This window comes from Monodelphis domestica, chromosome 5 (assembly GCF_027887165.1).
Source record: "Monodelphis domestica isolate mMonDom1 chromosome 5, mMonDom1.pri, whole genome shotgun sequence".
Lineage (NCBI taxonomy): Eukaryota > Metazoa > Chordata > Mammalia > Didelphimorphia > Didelphidae > Monodelphis > Monodelphis domestica.
In genome coordinates this window covers 62,502,762-62,525,217 of record NC_077231.1, presented here as the reverse complement: position 1 = coordinate 62,525,217, position 22,456 = coordinate 62,502,762, and the positions used below count along the sequence as shown (strand labels likewise).

The 22,456-nt window shown below is 37.1% G+C and overlaps 1 protein-coding gene across 2 annotated transcripts in view; it reads right to left on the bottom strand.

Annotated features, from left to right (window-relative positions):
• Positions 1 to 22,456, bottom strand: part of METTL25 (methyltransferase like 25) — a 157,919-nt gene that overhangs the window by 104,286 nt on the left and 31,177 nt on the right. For both annotated transcript variants that reach the window (XR_472405.3, XM_001364103.4), the window contains exon 3: positions 19,373 to 19,479. Coding sequence is in view for 1 of the 2 variants with exons in the window: in XM_001364103.4 (XP_001364140.1) it covers positions 19,373 to 19,479 (107 nt within the window). In the remaining variant the exon portion in view is untranslated. The remainder of the gene's footprint in view (positions 1 to 19,372; positions 19,480 to 22,456) is intronic.

Here is a 22,456-nt window from a genome sequence, read left to right as displayed (position 1 = left end):
AATTTATAAATTAATCTAGAGCTAGGTCTGAGTCAGTTACAAGTAGCAGTAAAGGGGACTGAAGGTTTCGGGAGATCATACCTCTCCCCAAAAAAGAGGGTTAACCTTTGGATCCCAGTCATCCAAACTGCCTAATCTAAGGAACAGCATCTCTCCTTGGTGGGGTATAAATCCAGGGTTTTGAAGAGAACTGGCAGTTGGTGTTCCTGAGGTGTCCAGAGGCAGAAGATTTCATCTAGCCTCTTAAGAAGAAATTGGTTTACAGGGTTGGGGGAGGAAACAGTAGTTCATACTACTAGGGCTTTTCCTTCCACTTCTTGTCCTCTACCTCACAGAATCATTCTCTGAGGAGACATATTCTGACCCTCAGGGAGACAAGACTTGGTTACTTTCTCCAAAGGGAAGAGAGGGAAAGATCAATCTCTTCCCCCTCTCCATTCTCTCAGCTGTCTCTCTCTCTCTCTCCCTCCATTTCCTGTGTGTGTGTGTGTGTGTGTGTGTGTGTGTGTGTGTGTGTGTGTGTGTGTGCGCGCGCGCTCCCTTTCTGGCCATATATTACAAGGGGCAAGTCAGCCAGACTGGGAAGGTCCGTTCCAAGTATAGTTAACCATTTCAACAGCTATAAGAAACCTCATAGATACATCGCTCCCATGTAAAATGAGTACCTTCCATAGAAATTGATTGACTGTGTCCTGCCACATGCATTGAAGGTAAAACAACAGAGACAATGGAACACTATTTTCACTAACATTGAACTCCAGAATTTTTATTTTTTAAATAGGATATTTTAATTTTCCTCATACCTGAAGCATGATACCACTATTAGTAAGTTTTTTGATTTTGCAATAGAATGAGTTTAGGCATCCATTAGCCAATGGGTAAGTGTTTATATTATAGAACTTGTACTTTGTTTTAATATGTGTACTGGCATGTATTCTGTTTAGAAATTATTATTATTATACTTTAAAAGGACTAGAGAAAAGTTAAAATAAGTAAATGATAAGTGTTACAAAGTGTTATAAGTGTTGGTCAACCTCAGGGGGGAATTGATGGTATACTTTTTTATGTAGTATCTGTTAGATTTAAACTGATATCTCTAGGTTCTTATTTTCCATAGAGTATAATATTTGTATATTCTAAGATTTAGGATTGTACTATTTGTCATTATAATTTGTAATTATTTGTAATTGGGAATTGCATTTTGTAAAATTTAAGATTTGAAATCTTTTGAGAGGAATTTTAGTATTAACTCCCTGAAGCAAGAAAAGTGAACTGTTTTAAGAAGATGCCATAAAGAAACCTACAGTGCATCACAAGATCTAAAGTGAACTGTGGGAAGTATTGATTGAACTGAAGGGGGCTGAATACATTTAATGAATATAAACTTCTTATGCCAAAGGGGATTGCTCCCAATTGGCTTTTTGTCAATGCGCCCACCTACCATTGGTTTTGCTTTCTTTCTCTTTTATTCCCTTTTCCTTATTATTATTATTTTAGTTTTCTATTAGTTAGTGTAATATTATAGGCATCTTTAGAAGATGTTTAGAAGTATAAGTTAGATATGTTTAACTGTTCTATTGGGAAGATTAGCTACCCAATGGATCATAGGGGGGTTGTAAAAAGGAGTTCTTTATTCCTTTTTTAATTTAACGAGGGACCTAGAAGTTCTCTTACCATAGAGATGTATAGGGATTAACCAGCTCACAGTGACAGGAAGTAGAAACTCATAGAGACAGGAAGGAGAAACCATAGAGACAGGAAGTGAGATAGAAAAAGGGTATAAAAGGGGTCAGTTGCTGACAGGGCTGGCAGTTGCGGGGAAGTTGGCTATTGGTTGTGAGTCAGTCATGGGGGGTTGGTTGCTGGTGGTGAATTGGTGGGTGTAAGATATATATATATATCTTCTGCCTGGTGAGCTGAGCTGAAGGGTGATCAGCTGGACTTTCTCTAACAGCAGTTATAGTTAAGTAGAGCCAGTTTTAGGTAGTAATTATAGGTAGTTATAGGACAACTAGCATAGATATTAGGAAATTTTCTTTCTCTACCTCTTTCCTATAGTGCTCTCCTTTACTATACTCATTTTACTATGTTCTTTTACTATCTCTATTTTAATTAAACTAAGTTGTCATAATTTACAACTCTACTGTATTCTCATTAAAACTTAAATTATTAAAAGTTGCTCTCTTATTTTGTCAAAACTCCTAATCTTACCCTTACAAGTCTAATAACTTTTTGTATATAGTTCCAAACTTGTTTTCAGAATGGCAGGACTAGTTCACAACTCAGTAAACAGTATATTAGTACCTTCCCCCTCAACATTTGTCATTTTCCACTTTTGTCTGCTTAGCCAAGCTGAGGGGTATGATGTAGTTCCCTGAAGTTGTTTTAATTTGCATTTCTCTAATTATTAGTGATTTAGAGTTATCAGCATATGGCTATTGACAGTTTTATTTCTTCCTCTATAAACTGCTTATTGATAACCTTTGACCATTTATCAACTAAGGAATGATTTTATTATGATATACAATTCTTCCATTTGGTACCTTTGTGACACTAGGCAAGTGATTTGAACAATTTGGTTTCACCTTGCCTATTGCTTAAGTGAATATTCCTTCCTATGAGGCTCATGTGTTCACTAGTTTCCCAAAATGACAAGAACCTTGGGGGAATATGGCCACTCATTTTTCAAATTTGTAATAAAAAAAAGATGACAGTCAAGAATCATTTGAAATGCACCCTTGATTGAGAGAACATATTTCAAAGGGTTCAGATATGGAATTGGTAGAATATCTTCTTCTAAAATTATAGAGGGAAAATCAGACCAGAAGCGATAGTAAGATCTTAGAAATTGAATAATGTCACTTTTGTGGTTAACAAAAATACTGGACAAAAAATTTGGTGCCCATCAATTGGGGAATGTTTAAACAATCTGGGTACTGAATGCCATGTAAAATTATTGCACTGTGGGAAATGACAGATTTTAGGAATTCAAGCTTTTTATGAACTGGACAATATAACTCATCTGTAATAATATAGATGAAAAGAATACTAAAAGGTCACTGAACTAAGATGAAGATGAAATGTAACAATCCATCTTTATCTTAGAGGTTGGATACTTTCTTTGAATAGAGCTGAAAGACTACTACATTACATGTATTACCACATGTTATTATGAAGTTCTTCAGTTCTCCTTAGCTATTTTTTTCTTATGGAATTCTGTGGAGCAGTGTCTAATTCTGGAAATGACAAGTATGAAAAACAAAAGGCATTGATAAAAATATTTTTCCTTTTTTCAAACATTTTATTTGTTGTTAGTTACATCAAAATTCCCAGGAATTTTCTTCTCTCCCCTCCCTGTGCTAGAGAAGATATCAATTCATAAAAATAATATACATATATTAAACAATGTCTTTTATGTTTCTATTTATCAATTCTTTCTCTGGAGTTAGATATTCACAGTTATTCTTCAAACATGAATTATGTAGCTATATAGAATATTCGCTTGGTTCTACTTATTTCATAATTTCATGTAGGTCTTTCCATGATTTTTTGAAATTGATCTTATCATTTCTTATGACACATGAATATTCTATCACTTTCACAGGCCAACTTGTTCATCAATTCTCGAACTGGTGGACTGCCTTTCAGTTTTCAGTTCTTTGCTACCACAAGGAGAGCTACTATAAACATTTTAGAACATATAGGTTCTTTTTCTTTTTTCCCTGATCATCTTGGGAAACAGACCCAAGATAAAAAAAATTTTTATGAGATGAAATGCTGAAAATACACAGGGAAATAATTTCTGTGGGGAGAAAAGAAGAAAGTCATAAAAAGAAACTCACAAGTATTCATAGGGAAATCACTGGCCAGCTTTGATTTTTTTAAAATGCAGAGAAGATAGATGCAAAGATAGATGTGAAGAAGAATACACAAGCAAAGCAATGCACTAGAGGAATAGTAGCCCCAAAGTGTATAAAGAAAGCTGAGGACAACAGAAAGATGGTTTATTGTTTTTTTAAATCTATAATGGAGCAAAAAATAAAAGAAGGAACAGATGGATGCTTGGTATGGGGGACAATTATAATTGACAACAGAGGGAAGACAGATCTGCTTGATTTTTACTTTGCTCCTGTTTTCTCTGCCAAGGAATTGACTTGGACTGGAAAGGACAAACTGAAACATGGCTAAAAGGGAGTTGAAAGCCAATATAAGGAGGAGCTAATAGGAGAAAATGCAGTTATCCTAGGTGAATGTCATCTGTCCTAAATGAACCTTTGTCCTTGGGGTCCTAAAAGAAGAATTCTGAGGCATGGCTAATGTTACCTGCAAGATCCTGGAGGAGAAATGTCAGACCAGAATTTTGGAATGTATTGATTTTTTTAAAGGGGTATAGGCAGGGAAGTGAGTGTGATCCATAAGCTAGAAGTCCATGAAAGAGATGTTTTATAAAATTCCAGAATGTATAATTAAGCAGATTTGTGACCCTCTCTGTGAAGAGAGGATTTAACTCATGTCTTTCTCCTGAGCTCCAGTTCTCAAACTCAACTGAGCACAACAAAGAATTTGTTATTTTTTCCTCACAAACTCATTCTTCTTCCAAACATCTCCATTTCTATCAAGGGCAGTTAGATAGTGCAAAAAATAGAATGTTGGGCTTAGGATCAGAAAGACTTGAGTTCAAATTCTGCCTCAGATGGTTACTAGCTAGGTGATCTCAGGCAAGTACTTTGTAAAAAAATAGACTCGAATACAGGACTATAATCCCCATGAGCCTTTGCTCCACTTCCCCAGAATGCCTTGTAATCTCACCTGGGCCGAGATCGAGAAGGTATTTAAGCTGATTCAAAGGCTTTTGAGGGGCTCTTGGCTCTTCTGGACTTCCGTTTTGGAGCAGGCGTGGCTCTTGCGTGATGTGAGGTTATTTTGTCTAGGCCTCTGGCCTAGGCACATGTTTCTTACTTGTATATTCTTTAATCTTTAACCTTTAATAAACCTCTAAAAAATATAATACTTCTTGCAGTGAGAAACTAATTTCTACCTGCCTCAGTCTCCCCATCTCCCCTAAATTTTAACTGTTACAACTTAACATGTTTACCTCAGTTTCCTCTTCTATAAGATGGGAATAACAATAGCACTTATCTTCCAGGGTTGTTATCAGGATAAAATGAGGTAATAATTGTAAAATGTTTAGCATAGTGCTGTCTAAATGTTAGCTATTATTATTATTATTATCTTTCTGGTCACTCAGGTATACAACTTTAGTTATAGAAGAAGTTCAGTGACTTCCTTTTCTACTCATCTTCAATAACTCCACTATCTATTCAGGTGAAAATCTTTTCCATTTTTCTCCATATAAATCCAGAATCGCTCACATTTATCACCCCTTGAGTTCAAGTTCAGAGCACCTCACTTGAGGTTTGCAGAATCCTCCTTAAGGGCCTCCCCAACTACAGTCTTTTCCCATACCAACACATTCCTTAGACAGTGGCCAAAATAATTTCCTCAAACGCAGGCTTGACCATGTCCTCCCCAGCACAGAAACTGGTGGTACCTGTTAACATCAGGATCAAATATCAAAGTGTTTCTGCCATTTAAAATGCTTTTCAGATTTGCCCTTCCTATATTTCCAGTGCTGTGCTGTTTGACATTTTTTATCAAGGATTTTCTAGGTAGTGTCTAAGACTGTGCACCAGGCCTGGAGTCAGGAAGACTCATTTTCCTGAGTTCAAATCTGGCCTAGGATACTTACTAACTGGGTGACCCTGAGCAAGTCACTTAACCCTGTTTGCCTCTGTTTCCTCATCTATAGACTAAGATGGAGAAGGAAATGGCAAACCACTCTAGTATCTTTGCCAAGAAAATCCCAAAGGGGTCACAAAAAAATCAGGCATCATTAAAAAGCAAGTGAATAACACACCAAGGACTTGGTGAAGAGCAAAGATGGCATGACCATCCCAACAACTGGGACCCAAAGCCACAAGCGAGATCTAATAAATGGGATGACAATGGTAAGACCTAAAAACATTCTCAGAACACTGAGCCAAATCTAGTCAATTAAAATTTAATAACCATAATTGTTAAGTCTTACATTTGAGTTAAAAAATATAACTTCAAAAGGCAAGATGTGAAAAGAATGGTTAAAGAGCAATTTGTCTGGAAAGGTTCTGGGAGTTTTAGGGGACTGTTCAATATAAGCCAACAGTGAGAAGGGAAAGCCAAAAAGTTAATTCTCTCTTGGCCTTCACTGAGGAAGCACTGTTTCCAGGAATAAAGATATTATATTCCCAAGATACTCTAACATGTCTGGGCCAAATCTGGAATATTATGTTCAGTTCCGAGTATTTAAGAAGGACACTGATAATCAATCAATCAATCAATGGCAAGCACCTCTTATGTGCCAGGAACTTTGCTGGGGATATGGAAAGAGGAAAAAGATAGTTCCTGCTCTCAAGGAACTCACAATCTAATGCAAGGAGACAACAAACAAATATATATAAGCTATACACAAGATAAACAAGAATAATAAACAGGGAGAAGACACTGGAATTAAGAAGGCTTGAGAAAGGATCCCTGCAGAAGAGATTCTGGCTGGGTTTTAAGGAGTCAAGGATGCCTGTAGGCGAAGATGAAGGAGAGCATTCCAGGGATGAGGAACAGGCAGAGAAAGTAAAACAGAGAAAACTTTAGTTTTTTTTTTTTCCAAAGGGAAGCAATGAGAATGGTGAAAGGTCTTGAGTTAATACCATATGAGGACTGTGTGAAGGTTTGATCATAAATCCTCTTCTTTGGATGAAGTCTATGCTAGCTATCCAATTGGTGTTCCTCCTTGGGGGTACTACTCTTCCCCTCCTCCCATTTCTCATGTTTATTCCTTTCTTTCTAGCAGCCAGGATCCTAGTTAAGAGCCCCAATACCTGCTGCCTGGACTATTCAAAGAGCCTCTAAATGGCTCCACCTCCCTGTCTCTTCTCTCCCCACTGTACGCAACATTCTGGCTTAAGAAGATGAGTTATGGGAAAATGATCTCTTATTCTGAAGAAGGATAAAACTCATTCTTTTTGGTGTGAGGGGAACAAATGGGAGGACAGCTACAGAAAGGTCAATGAAGATTGGTGCTAAAAAACTTAACAGAAACAAAAGCAGATCCAGTGGTTTGGGGAGACCACTAGGCAACACAGGATATGGAGAGACAGCTGAACCTACAGGTGGGAAGACCTGAGTTCAAATATGGCCTCAAATACTCACTCCTACTTTTGTGACCCTGGACAAGTCACTTAACCTCTCTCTGCTTCAGTTGCCTCATTCATAAGATGGGGACGACAATATTCTCATTGTTGAAAGAATAAAATGACATAATATTTTTAAAGTGCTTTGTAAACTTTAATGTTAGGTATTATCTGGAATGTTGTGAGTTCACCCTCATCAGAGGTCTTCAAACAAAAGTTTAATGCCTGCTTATCAGGTATGTTGTAAAAGGAAATTATTTTTCAGGTATGCTTTTGGAATCCCTAGATCAAGGGGGTAGGAATGTATACCTCATCCCTAGACAGGTAGAGGGGCAGAACTTAATGGGTATCAGATGGCACATATAGCCTTTGCTTGGAGACCTGTAATGAGGGGACAGGACTATCTCCTATTCCACTGAAGGATAGCTCTAATGGTTTAGAAAGTTGTTCCTTACAGAGTGAAAATCTGCCTCTTTGTGATTTCCACCTTCTAGCTTCTTGTATCCTGGCTGGTGCCAAGCAGAACAAGTCTAATCTGGTCTTTCTCAATGACCCAAAGCAAACACTCGATGACCTTTCTCTTTCAACTCTCCCAGATGGATTTCCCCTCTGACACATATGTACTAAGGTTGTTCTCCCAGTCCCAGCTGATCCTGTCAAATTTCCAACCCTAATGGAATACCCAGGCTCCGAAATATTTTGGGCTTGGATCAACTCTCCTCTGGGCACCTTTGACTTCTTTTAGGATCTGGTCATATGTCTTCCTGCCTTAAAGATCTTTTTTATTCCTTAGCTAAGAACTTGGACTCCAAACTGGGACTGCTTATCTAGTCCAAATCCAACTTTAAAGGTTGGAAAATGAAGTTTCGGAGAAATGAAAAAAACTGCCAAAGGTCCCAGAACAAGTAAATATCATAGCCAGAAGGAGAACCCAGACCTCGAAGGCTTTTAACATGAAGCTGCCACCTTAACCTAGTCAGAAAAATCTGGGTTCTAGTCTTGACAGGTCTATTAACTTGCTAAGTCGACCAAGCAGATTACCTTCTACATAGGAATCCCAACTTCCCTCTGGTGAAAATAAGGGAGATGGACTATGTCTCTTCCACCCCTTTCTGCTCTATAAATTCCTTTTGTTCCTTAGACCCTAACATATCTAGATTTACCACGTCTTGTTTGGTGTTTCATCATGATTTGAACATTTTATACTATACTGTAGATTAAATCCTAAACCAACCTTATCCCAAGACATAAACAAGATTTCTTGACCTCACACTTAGAGAGGGAGAAAAGAAAAGAAAGGTAGGGTACACGCGGGATATCTGTCTTGTAGCTTCTACAAGAGGAGGGCCAGACGCAGCTCCTACCCAGAAATCGGAATCTGGTCTTGCCCATCTCTGCTCTCCATGGTCTTTAGGAGCTTCCTCCCCCGAACCAAGGAAGGAGACTGTAGGCTCTATTTTAACCTCTTCTAGTACAAGAATCTCCTCTACATCCTGAAAAAGGGGAATTTAGCCATCACTAAAATACTGCCAGGGACAGAGTTTGCTAATGCCCAGGCAAAGTCCATTCTGATATTAAGTCAAACTCTAAGGATGAAATCTCCCTCTCTATAACCCTGTTTCTACCCCCCCACCCCACCCCCACCACCCCCTGCAATCCCTCTGTCTCTCCCTGGGTCTTACTCACACAGATACTTTTTTAGGCATTCTTGGGCCCTACAAAGTAAAAGAAGATGTTATATACTCCTACTCTACTTGGGGTGTACTAGCAGTCATGGGATATAGAGTTGGCCTGGATGGATCCAAGTACCTGCTGAACCCCCCAAGGGACTGTCCAAGCCTCCCTCTACTACAACTCCTTTCCCTCTTGCCTTGTTCCTCAGTCACTGTCTATGAGATCTCCTCCTAATCTGTCCTGAAAAGAGAAAGATCATCTCAGACATTTGGCAATGGAACGAGGGTCCAACAACCTAGCTTCTGTTTCTATCTCTACTAAAGACCAGCTATGCACCCAGCAAATTACATCATCTCCCTCTGCCAGAATGACCTCTTCTGTTAAACAGGGTGTGCAGGGGCCGGGGAGAAGGGGTATACTGCATTAGCAGTTCTCAAACATTTTTAGTCTCATGATCCCTTTATACTCTTAAAAATGATTGGGGGTGGGGGGTAGGGCAGCTGGTAGCTTGGTAGATTGAGAGTCAGGACTAGTGACCAGAGGTCCTCGGTTCAAATCTGGCCTCAGCCACTTCCTAGCTGTGTGACCTTGGGCAAGTCACTTAACCCCATTGCCTAGCTCTTACCACTCTTCTGCCTTGGAACCAATACCTAGTATTGATTCTAAGGTGGAAGATAAGGGTTTAAAAAAATGATTGAGGACTTTCCCTCAATGAGCTTTTGTTTATGTGGGTTTTTATTGTTCAGTCATTTCAGTTGTGTCAGACTCTTTATGACTCTATTTAAGGCTTTATTGGCAAAAATACTAAAGTAGTTTGCCAGTTCCTTCTCCAACTCATTTTAAAGAAGAGGAAACTGAGGCAAACAGTTAAGTGATTTGCCCAGGGACACAGAGCAAATAGGTGTCTGTGGTTGGATTTGATAAATAAGTCTTCTTGACTCCAGACCTGCTACTCTATCCACTGTGTCACTTTGCTGCCCTTATGTGACTTATATTTATAAATATTTAACATTAGAGAAATTAAGATATCTTTGAATTATTACAAAAACATTTCTTACTTCATGGACTCGTGGGGGTCCCTGGACCACACTTTTAGATCCATTGGACTTAATGTTCTATTAAGATCTTTATTCTACTCACATTCCATAATAGGTCCTAGATGAAGGAGATGGCCACAGATGTGGAGAAGAAAAGTCTTGGCCTTCAGAGGATGAAGATTGGTTACTGTCTTAAAATAAGGAATGAAAGAAATGAGTAAGTCACAGATGACTAAGGTTCCATGTCACCTGGCAGAAGGCCTGTACTAGAGACTGGGGAAAAGGATACAATTAGATATATAATCTTGGGAAGCATCAAATATTAACAACAGTTGAATTATTGAAAATTGATGAACTATTTGAGGAAGAGAATATTGAAAGACAAAGCAGAAGGTTTCAGGACTGAGCCTTGGAGAATTTAATGAATTTCAACTCAACTAACTGAATAAGCATATATAAAGGGGCTAACGTGAGAGGCATTGCCCACCCCACCCCCACCCCCATTAGCAGCTTTGCTTTGCTTGTTTTCAGTTCTATGAATGTCATGCCTCCCTAAGGAAAAACCAATAACTTGAAATTTCATCACCATGCATCCTGGCTGAGCATGTGATACTCAAAACCATCTTAGCTTTCTCAATGGCCTCTCTCCTCTAATAGGAGGGCTCAAGGATGCAGCAATAAACCCTTCCTGCAATCTTCCTTTAAAAAGGGCACAAGGAGCAGCTAGGAGGCTCAGCGCCAGGCCTAGGGACCAGAGGTACTGGGTTCAGATATGACCTCAGGAACTTCCTGGCTGTATGACCCTGGGAAAGTCACTTAACTTGCATTATCTAGCCCATACCACTCTCCTACCTTGAATGCACAGCATCAATTCCAAGATGAAAGGAAAGGGTTTAAAAAAAAAGAGGGCACAGAACTTTCCAGTTAAGTTCTCATTTTCCATCTGCAGCTCTGCTTAGTTTCAATTCCACAAATATCATACTCCTGTCCCCTTCAGTTTCATTCTGGGCATTGTCTTCTTCCATTTAATTGTAAGCTCCTCAAGGGCAGGGACTCTTCTCCTTATATGTATCCCTAGCACTTAGCACAGTGCCTGGCACATAGGGAGTACTTAATGAACATTTACTGAATAGAACTGAATTGGAGAAAACAAACAAACAAACCCATTGAAAGATGGGCTCGAATAGTAAATAATGAGCATCAGTCAGGAAGGCCTAGGTTTAGATTCTGCCTCTGACAACACTAGCTGTGTGATCCTGGGTAAATCACTTAACTTCTAGCACTTTAGGCAGTTCTCAAAGACTAGATATAGCAGAAAAGGTGCCAGCCTAACTAAGAAGTCTCCTCAGGTGAGAGGACCCAGTACCAGTGAAATCACATATCAGATTCCTCTCCTTTATGAGCAAGTCATGACACTCAACACTGTAAAGATCAAACCAAAAAGTCCCTGCCCTAGAAGGCTTGCTCTGTCCTATTCAAAGTCTGTGCAATGTCTACAGGTGCAATTAATAATATGCTAAAGTAGGATGCTGAATTGCCAATTAATTAGGGAAGCTCTTCTGGAAAAACAACAGATACACTTTCCAGGGGGAAAGAACAAATTAGGAAGAGCTGAGTTTTTAATATAAATTAGCAGAAGAAACGGGCAGCGAGGTGGCAAAGTGGATACAGTGCCAGGCTTGAAGTTAGGAGGACTCATCTTCCTGAGTTTAAATCTGGCCTCAGACATTTACTCTCTGTGTGACATTGGGCAAGTCTCTTGACTCTGTTTGCCTCAGTTTCCTCATTTGTAAGATGAGATGGAAAAGGAAATGACAAACCATTCCAGAATCTTTGCCAAGAAAACCTCAAATGGAGCTACAAAGAGACAAACATGGCTAGAAAGTAACTTAATAGTGTGAGGAAAGGCCCAAGATTCTGAGTGAGTAATGGTAACTATGTGAGGGGCAGAACAGAGAATCAGCTGGAGCCTTGTAGTAGGAAATGTCAAGGTTAAATATTAAGGAACTGCTTGGTGGAAAAGTTTATATCATATGGTAAAGATATTGATTTTGGGAAGGTCAACAAAGAGCCAATGAGAAGTTTTGAAAAGAGTGATGATGTGGTCAGAGCTGTAACTGAGAAAAATGATCTCAGTGGTATGGTGCTGGAAGCAATGAATCTAATGAGTGTAAAATTTCAATAATGCAGCCAGAAAATGCCTTCAGACACATTATTCCCTATGCTCAGGAACACCCTTCCCCACAAACTTTACCAAGCAGTCTTCTGGTCTGTGTTCAAAAACCTTCTCAAACCATACCTCTACAAAGCCTACAACTGCAACGGGAAATTAAAACAGCAACTATCATTTTCCTTTTCTATTCAAAGTTTTATTCTCATTTTCAAAACAAAAGAAGAAAAACAAATAATCTAATTTTAATGTTAGAAGGGACTTCAGAGGTTTATCTAGTTTAATTTTCTTCACAGAATAATTCTTTCTGTAGCATACCAGACAGAAAGACATTAACTATCTGCTTTAACCTTTCTGGCAAAGGAGAATTTATTATAATTCAAGAAATCTTATTCTACTCTAGGATTAGATATAGCTATTGGAAAATTCATCCATATTCTAAGTTAAAGAGTTGTTTCCCTATAATTTTCACTCACTATATATTTTAAAAAAACCTTACCTTCTGTCTTAGAATCCACACAAAATATAAGTTTCATGGTAAGGGCTTAGGCAACTGGAATTAAGTGATTTGCTCAGGATCACACAACTAGGAAGTATCTGAGGCCAGATTGAAACCCAGGATCTCCTGTTTCTTCATCTCTTCCTATCTCTAGACCTGTCTCTGATGAGCCACCAAGCTTTCCCTGAAGCAATAAATATTTAAGATTGCCTCTTATCCTCCCCAAATTCTTCTTTGGACTAAATCTTTTTTGAGGCTTAAAAAAATTCAACAAAATGTATTTAATTATAGAAAATCCTCAACTTATGAATAGGTTGGACTCCAAAAGTTTATTTGGAGGTTGGTTGTTTGGAATTTGGAATCTATTTTCCGACATTAACAAAATTATAAATGGTGGTTAAGTTCCCAGACCAGTTCACACAGCTAATTAATCCACATTATTGTTGAAAGGTAAAAGCCTGAGTCCTGGTTATCTGAAGCAAAAGGCCTTCAAAGGGCCATCCCTCCTTCTTTCCTGAGAAGGGGCAACTCTAGGCAAAATCTTATCTACACCTGTTTTCCCCTCTTTACTTCATGCCTCAGCTGCCCTCTATGAGGTGTTTGGAGAGGTCCAACACCTCTGGTGTGAGGGCTTGCTGAAACCATTTCTTTTTATCCACTTTTTCACCTGTGGCTCCAAGAAGGTCTCAGATACACAGTAGCCATCTTGGCAGGAGGGTTAAACCAGGATGAGAGTAGCTGATAGACCTCAAACCTGTTGGTGACTTAGTGGGAGAAATCTAACCCAGCTATGTTAAAATTTCCCCAAGTGGAGTGAGTAAATGATAACAATTTGTTCTAATGGTCATAAAGATGGCTGAAGCAGGGGCTGTGGAATTCTTAGAGTTTGATTAGAAACAGAAGATGCCCAAGTCATCCACTGCATCCTAGGTCATTGCCAGTCATCCTGGCTTATATCTTGTCACTGGACTTTGATGATTTTGGAAAAGAGAATGAGGCTTAAAGCTAATTCAAGTGCAAGTTAAAACAGAACCCTGTGATGTCACTGGTTTTTGAAAATGAAGGATGAACATCAACCCCTCAGTGATGCTGCCATACACTGATGAGAAGTGGAGGAAAATCTATCCTTCTCTATCTCCATAAGTGCTGAAAGCAAACAAATTAATTTTCTGACGTAACTTCCATTCAGAACTTATTTTCTCAGTGCAGTTATCTCAATAAGTTATTTGAAGGAAAACAATCTGATTTGGTAAATTTCCACTAATATATGAGACCTTTTTAAAGGAGAATACTTATTAACCTGATTCAAGTATATATTTGATAGAATTTCAGATCCCATAGCCAAGTGAATTGTTTTAGGAAATGCTTTACGTAGGCATCCTACAGAAAGTTGGCTGGCCTTGCTTGGGAGAATAAACCTATTTACTTTCATCTAGACTTCTCTATTTTGATGTGAGCTCATCACCTTTCTTGTACAACCTGACCTTCCTTCCGAATACCCTGTCTTTGGTGATTGTACCGCTATTCTCCCAATGACTCAGATCAAAGCATTAAGGCCATCTTTTACTTTTGATTCCTCTACCTTCTCAAACATATGATCAACTGTTATATCCTACTGATACCTCCAGCCTGTGTTCTCACCTATTTTACTGCTCCTACTTTTCACTCACCCCATGAAATCTTCATTCAGGCTCTTATTTTCTTTTCTCCGGACCAAAGTAGCAGTCTCCTCTCTTCTGTCCATCTGCTATCAAAGCCATGTACCTGAGGTACAGCTTGACTGTACCTCACTCTATTGTGCTCAAAGTCGCTGGGTGACTCTCTACTACCTACTTATTAACTAAATCAAAACTCCCTAGTCTGGCATTTAAAGAAATCTTTTAACTTTCTCCTGTCCCTTCCTCTCTCCATATACTTGCATAAGCCAGTCCTCATATATAGAAGTTTTTCTGGCTCATTAACACCTCCTGAAATCTAAGTCCCACCACTCAGCACTCTCTGGGATCATGTAGTCTCATTTTCACTCAGAATATTTTAAGCCCCGGGTCTGTATATACCCCCACACTTTCCACTTGTGGCTTTGAGAAGTGTAAGCAAATCTGCATTCACACTGCCTCTTGGAATTATGTCTCAATGGATTGACTCTACTCACCATCTTTGTAACTTCAGATCAAACATAACTCCTTTATTTTTATTATTGCTTGCTTCATTATCAAGCAAACTCCTTGAGGATAAAGTCTATTTTGATTTTGAATTTTTAATTCAAAGACTGAGCAGAGTGCTTGGCATGTTGTAAGTACCTACCAGGTGCTTTTTATTCATCCAGGCTTTGCTTCAAAGCATTGCTTAGACATAGCTTTTTCCATGACACCTTTCCTCATCCCCCAGGTTCAAATGCTCTTCATCTCCCTAATTTCTCTTTCCACTATTTGAGCTCTTCTGTAAACTCCTTGAACACAAAAACCATGTACTCTTTCCCAGTCTGCTGCAATGTTTTGTAACAGCAGGCACTTAATAAATGCCTTTTAAATAGAATTGAATTAAAAGGGTGATGATGTAGATGGAAGGTATAAACAAGTAATAAGTTAAGAAATTTAGCAGTGCTGCTCAGGACACTTTCCAGGGGACAGAGAGGTTTGCCCCGACTCAGTAATTCTAGTCCTTTAGTGCAGAAGGGTGATGCATCAGGCCATCAAGGCAATATCTCTTAATCCTATCAAACTCCTCCTTTATTTGATATTTAGTAAGTAACTTACTGATCTTAAAAAGCAAGTCATTTAAATATTTGTGTCTAATTTTTGTAATCTCTAAAAGAGGGGGTTATATCAGATGACCTCTGAGGTCTCTCCTGGACGCTGTAAATCTATGATGTTAATAGTATGAACCAACTAGGCAATATAAATAGTCTGGTCTGCCTCATAGCTATATTACTCAATGAAAAATTAAGTTAATATTCTAGCCTACCAATGAGTTTGATTAGCATGTATCAATTCACTAGAGCAAGCAAATAGTCAATAAATGTTTATTAAGTTTCCACTATATATCAGGCACTGTGCAAAGTTATAAAAAGTGGTAAATGATGGTCCTTATCCTCAAAGCACTCACAATCTAAGGGGGAGCAGAAAGATGGTAGCTGATCTCATGAGTTAGAGGACTTGGGTAAGACTCATGGATCTAATGCTAAATATCAGAATGACCTTGGGGAGGGTTAGGTTCCCTAGATTTCAGTTTTCAGTTGTACTAGATTTTTAAAGTCCTTTTGAGGTTTAAATGTACAATTCTAAAATCATTCCTGGATGAACTAACATCAGCCTTTTGACCCTGACTCAAAACTCTGGACAAGGCTCTGGAGTAGAGATGGAAAGATTGAAAAATAGGCCAGCCTAGCCAATCAGAGACCCCTACCTACCTATATTAAGTGACTACTTCCTTTCAAGAAACAACCAAAAGTGTGTACAAGTATAGGGTTTTTCATTTGTCTTATGAATATATCTATTAAGAGATGAATTCTTTCATGAGTATATTTTATTTCTAAAATAAACGTAAAATGATTTCGGAAGTTTTTAAGTAACAAGGGAAAATAACTAGAGTTGATAAAGATAATTGAGGCTATTTTTTGAACTAGTTATATTTCTTCAATATTGTCTTATGATTTTATAAAACTAAGGGACCATCTGTAATATTTATAGCATGCATAAATTTTCCTTCATTTCATTTTTTTAAATAATATACTATAAAATATCACTAGAGAACCATATTCTATACTATCCGTTCCACAAGTATGAACAAGTGAAAGAAAAGGAATTTTTCTGTTTTTGAGTGATCTCTAACCTTGCATCATGAAGTCTTTGGTTATTATAAATATGAGATTTATTTTCATAATTCTACATGCTTTAATTAAATTATATATGCAACATATATATGTTTACATACATACAGCTATATATATGTGGTTTTGTAAGTATAGCTAAATAAGTCAATCAGGGAAAACTCCTAAAAATTTATAATCTCTCACCTCAATTAAAAGGTAATCAAACCAAAAGCCTTTTTGTTGTTCTTGGTGTTCAATAACTAAAATAGATTCCCCCCCTATAATTGAGAGTCTATTTTCATCGTATTCCTAAATATGAACAAATAAATTCTAGTCTAGCATATATCAATGAATAATGGAATAAACTTAATATAAAGCAGTCTTGTTTCTTGTCTCCTCTTTTCTGCTATATTGTAGTGCTGTTTTTGATTTTAAAACATTCACTATTGAGTCATAAAGTACTTGGCATTAAAAAAGAAATTCTTGAGTACAAGATGCCTGAATCAATAAAGTTAGGAATATACATTAACTCAAACTACATATTTTTTGTTGAAGGGATAAGAAATGTAAATATCTTCAAACACAAATATCAAAAATAGTTTCACAAGTATCAAAACCAATAAAAGTATTGTAGCATTTTTACTTAATTTATTTGAGCCCTAGAGCCTAAATAGGATTAAAAGTTCTATAGAGGTACATTAACTTTTTGTTTGATATTACCAAGCAGGAAGTAATAAGCACAAGACCAACATGACTTTTTTCTCCTAGAAGGATAGGTGAGATTAACTATTCACATTAAGAGCACAAGAAATGGAGTCTAACTTTAGGTCTTTTATAAAAACTATAAATATTAGAGGTGCTTATATTTCTTTAAAAAATCTTAAAATTCCTATATTTCTTAAAGAAATAAAATAATTAAAATGAAACAGTATAAGAAATACCAAAGATTTCTGTCACATGAATTCTGGGAAACAATGCTCTTTCAAGGTAACAGGATCTTGGGATCCTAGAATTCAGATCTGGAAGGTTACTGTAGGATTAAAAATTAATATCCAAATACTTCAAGTATTATATTCCTATAAGAATGTATTAATTAATAACATAAAGAAAAAGGAAAATGATAGCATTAGCAAAGAGAGAGTTGGTTGGACAGCCAAAAGTGGGAAGAGAGCCAGGAGGAGAGCACAGGAAGAAGAGTTAAAAGGCGGGGTTACAGCAAACTTTCATGTACAATATGTAAGAACTCTACATGGACAAAGGAAAAAGGATTCTGGGAGATGAAGTCCAAGGGTTCAAGATTTCTAATTACACATTACTTAGAAATCACTGAATCCAACCCATTTCTTTCACAGATGAGGAAACTTTGTTTCTTCCTCAGTGAGAATTCTCAAACAATTAATAGGACAGCAGATAAAAGATGTTAACAGAGATTCCCATAATCATTAGTGTAAATAGTAACTATCTCATTTTTGAAAGGATCAAATAACAAAACAGATCATTAATCAAAACATAGTAATGCTTTGCAAACCTTAATGAACTACATAAATGTGAACTGCAATTTTTAATACTGGGCCGATCATTAAGTCAATAAGTATTTACCGAGTGTCTACTATGATCTAGGCACTGTGGAAAGAAAGACAGCTTGTAATATAATGGGGGAAGATAACATGTAAATAAGTGTGAATGAGAGACCCATCTATCTTCAGATCTGTGTATATTATAAATACACATATACAACATGTATGAGTGTGTATATATATATTATATATGTATATATATGCATATACACACACGGGATAAATAGGAAATCCTCTAGAACTGGGAATGGATGGAGATGGGTTTTAGTTGGGAGCTCAGGGAAGCCAGGAGGCAAAGATAAGGAAGGAGAGTGTTCCAAATGTGGAGGACAGTCAGGGAAAATGTGCATAGCCAAGATTTGGGGTGTCCTGTGTGTGAGATTGCAAGAAGGCCAATGCCAGAGGGTCAGAGTATGGGAGAGGTTGAAGTATAAGCCTGGAAGGCTGAGGGGGGAGGGCAGGCAGGGGGATTCTGAAGGGCTGTGAAAGCCAAACACAAGATTTTGTATCTAGTCTGGAGGTGAGAAGCAGCACTGCTGTTTATTGAGCAAGGAGCTTCAAGAAATCACTTGGGGCCTTCTGAGAGCTAAGATGGAGGAGTAAGGAAAGGATGCTCCAAGCTGGGTAAACCCGCCTCCAAACCATCACACATTAAAAAAAAAAAAAAAGAAATCACTTTGTGGGAGATAACTGAGGCTGCTGCAGGAGGCATGTGTGAGGTGACGAGGGCCAACCCCAGTGACAGAGAGGGTATGTGGGAAAGAAGGTGCCAAAGGACAGATCTTGGCCATAGATGGGGAGAGAAAGGAAAGCATCCCCAATGAGGCTAGGTTGTATGCCTGAAGGACAGGGATGATGGTATTGTCCTCTATGGTAATTGGGAAGGTGATGTGGGGAGAGAGGGAGGAGTACAAATTTTGAGAGGATTCATCCTTTTCTCTGATATATTTGGGTAGAAGTTTGATAGATTGCAGGAATTCTGTAATAATATTAATAGTAATAACTTCTTTGAAGATGAATAGCCATAATTATAATGCATTGGGAGTAAGGCACTCATAATTATGAAATATTTTCTCTGCATTTTATGGATGTTAAGCTTCAACTATCATTTAGAGCAAGAGTTCTTGAACTGTTGTGGATCATGGACCCCTTTGACAGAGATATCAGACTCTATCAGAAAAGGTTTAAATGCAAGAAATAAAACATTAAGGATTACTTAGACAAAAATCATATTGAAATAGTTATAAATTTTTTTAAGTTTATTGACTGAAGGTCAAGAACCTGTGATGTAAAGGCTCCATAGAGTCAGAAGATTAAAAGAAAATGAAATATTAACATGGCAGATTTTTGACACCCTGAAACAGACAGATGACCTTACCTGTTTTATGCCACAGAAGTTTGTAAAACATCCTATAAGTTCTGACATCACCTGAACTTCATGAGACTTTTTGGCATTCATAAAATCATCTGACTTTACCTTATTACCTGACAAAAAAGAATAACATTTATGATCCAGATACAAAAGAATCAGTTTACTTTGAATTATCAGGTATTTACAGTTTATAGTGTCACTCACATCATAAAAGTTCTGTTTCACTTGGAAAATTGATTAGCTAATAATTTAGTGGCTATAATTACACATCTGTATCAAATCTGAATTAATAAAACTAGTAATGCAAGAAACACTGACAGTAGTAAGAAAGTTGAAGGAGATTAAGAATATGAAAACAAATGTATGCCTTTTCTATATGATGTTTACAAAAATACTAATTTCCTTTGTACTTTCCCAGAACTGCTATCTATCTCAGAACAGGCAAGGCATAAAGGTTTGCATGAAGAACCAATCCTGGAACACAGCCTGCTGATTGCTGGGTTCCTTTGGATGGATGATAATGTCATTATTTCTGCTTCTATGCTTATTAGCTCAGATTAGATCCCTTCTGAATCATTATCATCTGATGCATGAAAGGATAAGTATGAATAACATTTCATCCTATTGGGGATAAAATGGGTTCTGCCATTGCAATTTCTTTCCTAAAAACTGTTTTTACATTTCTATTATAGTATATGTCATGTTTACTCCAATTTCTCTACATTTCACTCTAATAATAGTAAATTCAACAATATCATGTTTTTCCACATCTGCTGAAGCTTTTTCAAACTGAAACTTGTCTCTTATACTATGAGAAATAAAAGCATGCCAGATTAGAGTCCTTAGAGATAGAAACCAAAATGATATTTTTCAGAGTGAAACCATATTCAATAATATAGAAAAGCACACATACCCTTATACATAAAAACATATATTTCTAGGTGATGTATCAAATTGGACTGATTTTTTAATACTAAAGGAAAAGAAAAAATGATACTTTCACAAACAAAATATGGAGCTTTGGTCAATAATAAAATAATGATTAGTCATCTAAAAACTCCTAAATTTAATGAATATTGAAGGAACAGTTTATCCTAAAACTAGAGGCACAAAGTATACCGATTAAGTAACCAAAAAAGAGAATGCTAACCATATCTGCTTAACCTAATGGATACATAAAATTTAAATAGGTAAAGTGATGCTTACATAACAATATTACTGAACCTGAAATGGCATCATATTTCTTCTCATTTTTTCCCTTTACTTAGGCAAATTTTTCTAATGTTTTCTTCACTTACCTAATTTTTAAAACAATCATTCTGCTTTATGCATAAATGCATAATTTAAAATTGTGACAGGTTTTAGAATATGTATTTACAAATAAACTTTCACAGTATTTTTAAAACTAAGTCTTAGGTTGTATTAGAAGATTCCACCAATTCAGTTATCATAATCCAGTGACTGGATTTGGAATCAGAGGAACTTGATCCAAACTATGCTTCTGCTGTGTATTTGTAATGGCTTTGGGAAGGCATTTAAGATCTTTGTCTCAGCTTTCACATCCTTGAAATGACTCTTCTTGATTGAATTTCTTTACTGCTGACTTAGTAAAGAGTATTGTATTAAGTGAAGACAAATTTCATAGTGAATAACTACATTAATCAAAAATTAATGTTGGGATAAGGATTGGATCTATGATTACATTAAAATAGGGAGTCCCAGGTAAAGAAGTTCCCTTTATTAATACAAATCAGTAACTTTCAGGCAATTTACATTCTTAGAGGATTTTTTTAAAGCAGAGAATGTCAAACTTGGGCAAAACTATTGGGTGCTTCAACACCAAATTGAAATATAATGGGAAAATCATTATTATTAAAATAAATAAAAATAGCCAAATCAACAATGTTAATTTGTGGTTTTCTAAGTCAATATATAGCCCACAGGAATCCATTTCTATTTGAATTTGAAACCACTAGTCTAGAGCACTGAAAGTTTAAATGATTGCCCAGGGTAACAAAGACAATGGTTAACACACTTAGGACTCCAACCCAGATCCTCCAGGTTTAAGAACTAATTAAATTGTCACTAAACACAAACAACTATGGACTATTGTGAATTTTAGATTACTCCACCCTACTTAGTCTAACAAAATCAGGAATGTCTACACCCATACTTAAGGATTAAGTATTTAGGATGGCCTATGACGGGGCGTGTGCTAGCAAATGACAAATAAGAAACAACTGACAGACCCCTGGGCTGTCTTAAGTCAAGCCTAAGATATCACTGGTACATGTGAGACGCAGGAAAGTGATGTAAAACCATCTATATATTTCACGTCACTTCCTCTCTCCGGGCTCTTTGGTGGTGGAGAGGTCTCTGGCTGGCAGCATGATGAGCATTTCGACATCTTGACATGGGGGAAGTTATTGTCTGGTTTGGCGGTGAGTTTTCCTTGATACCCTACTGGGAAAAACTGAGTAGCTAGTTCAGGTTCAGGCATCTTAGTTGAGCTCTCTTAGAGTTTAGGCTAATACTTGCTCCTTTACCTTCCAAACACTATCCTCTTAGAGAAAGCCTCTAATCTTCCCCCTGGCACAGGCCAGGCAAGAGAAATCCTACATTTTCCCCTCTCCCTTCTCCTTAATTTCTTTCCTCTATATTAATTAATTTCCAGCTGACTTGGGTATTTTATTTGGGATATTCTCTGGCAACCAAAATTAATTTAGATTATGTCACAACCCTAAAATTATCCTTACACTATACATATATTTTTATTTTTAAGAGTTGAACTTTTTAAGAGCAAATTATTCTTCTTAATAAAGATAACTGAAAAATTATCTTTAATAAGACTTCTACTTCCATTTCATTGACTATATTAAATCCTTTTGACTATGTATATCAGGACAAAATGTGGTAAGGTCTCAAAAAGATGGGAGTAGCTGATGAGGAATATGTATGTGTGCCAAGAAGCAATAGTTAGAACCAAATAGGGTACAAATAATTGGTTTCAGACTGGAAAAGGAGTATGACAAGGCTGTATATTGTCACCTTATTTATTTAATTTATATGTAGAGTACATCATGAGAAATG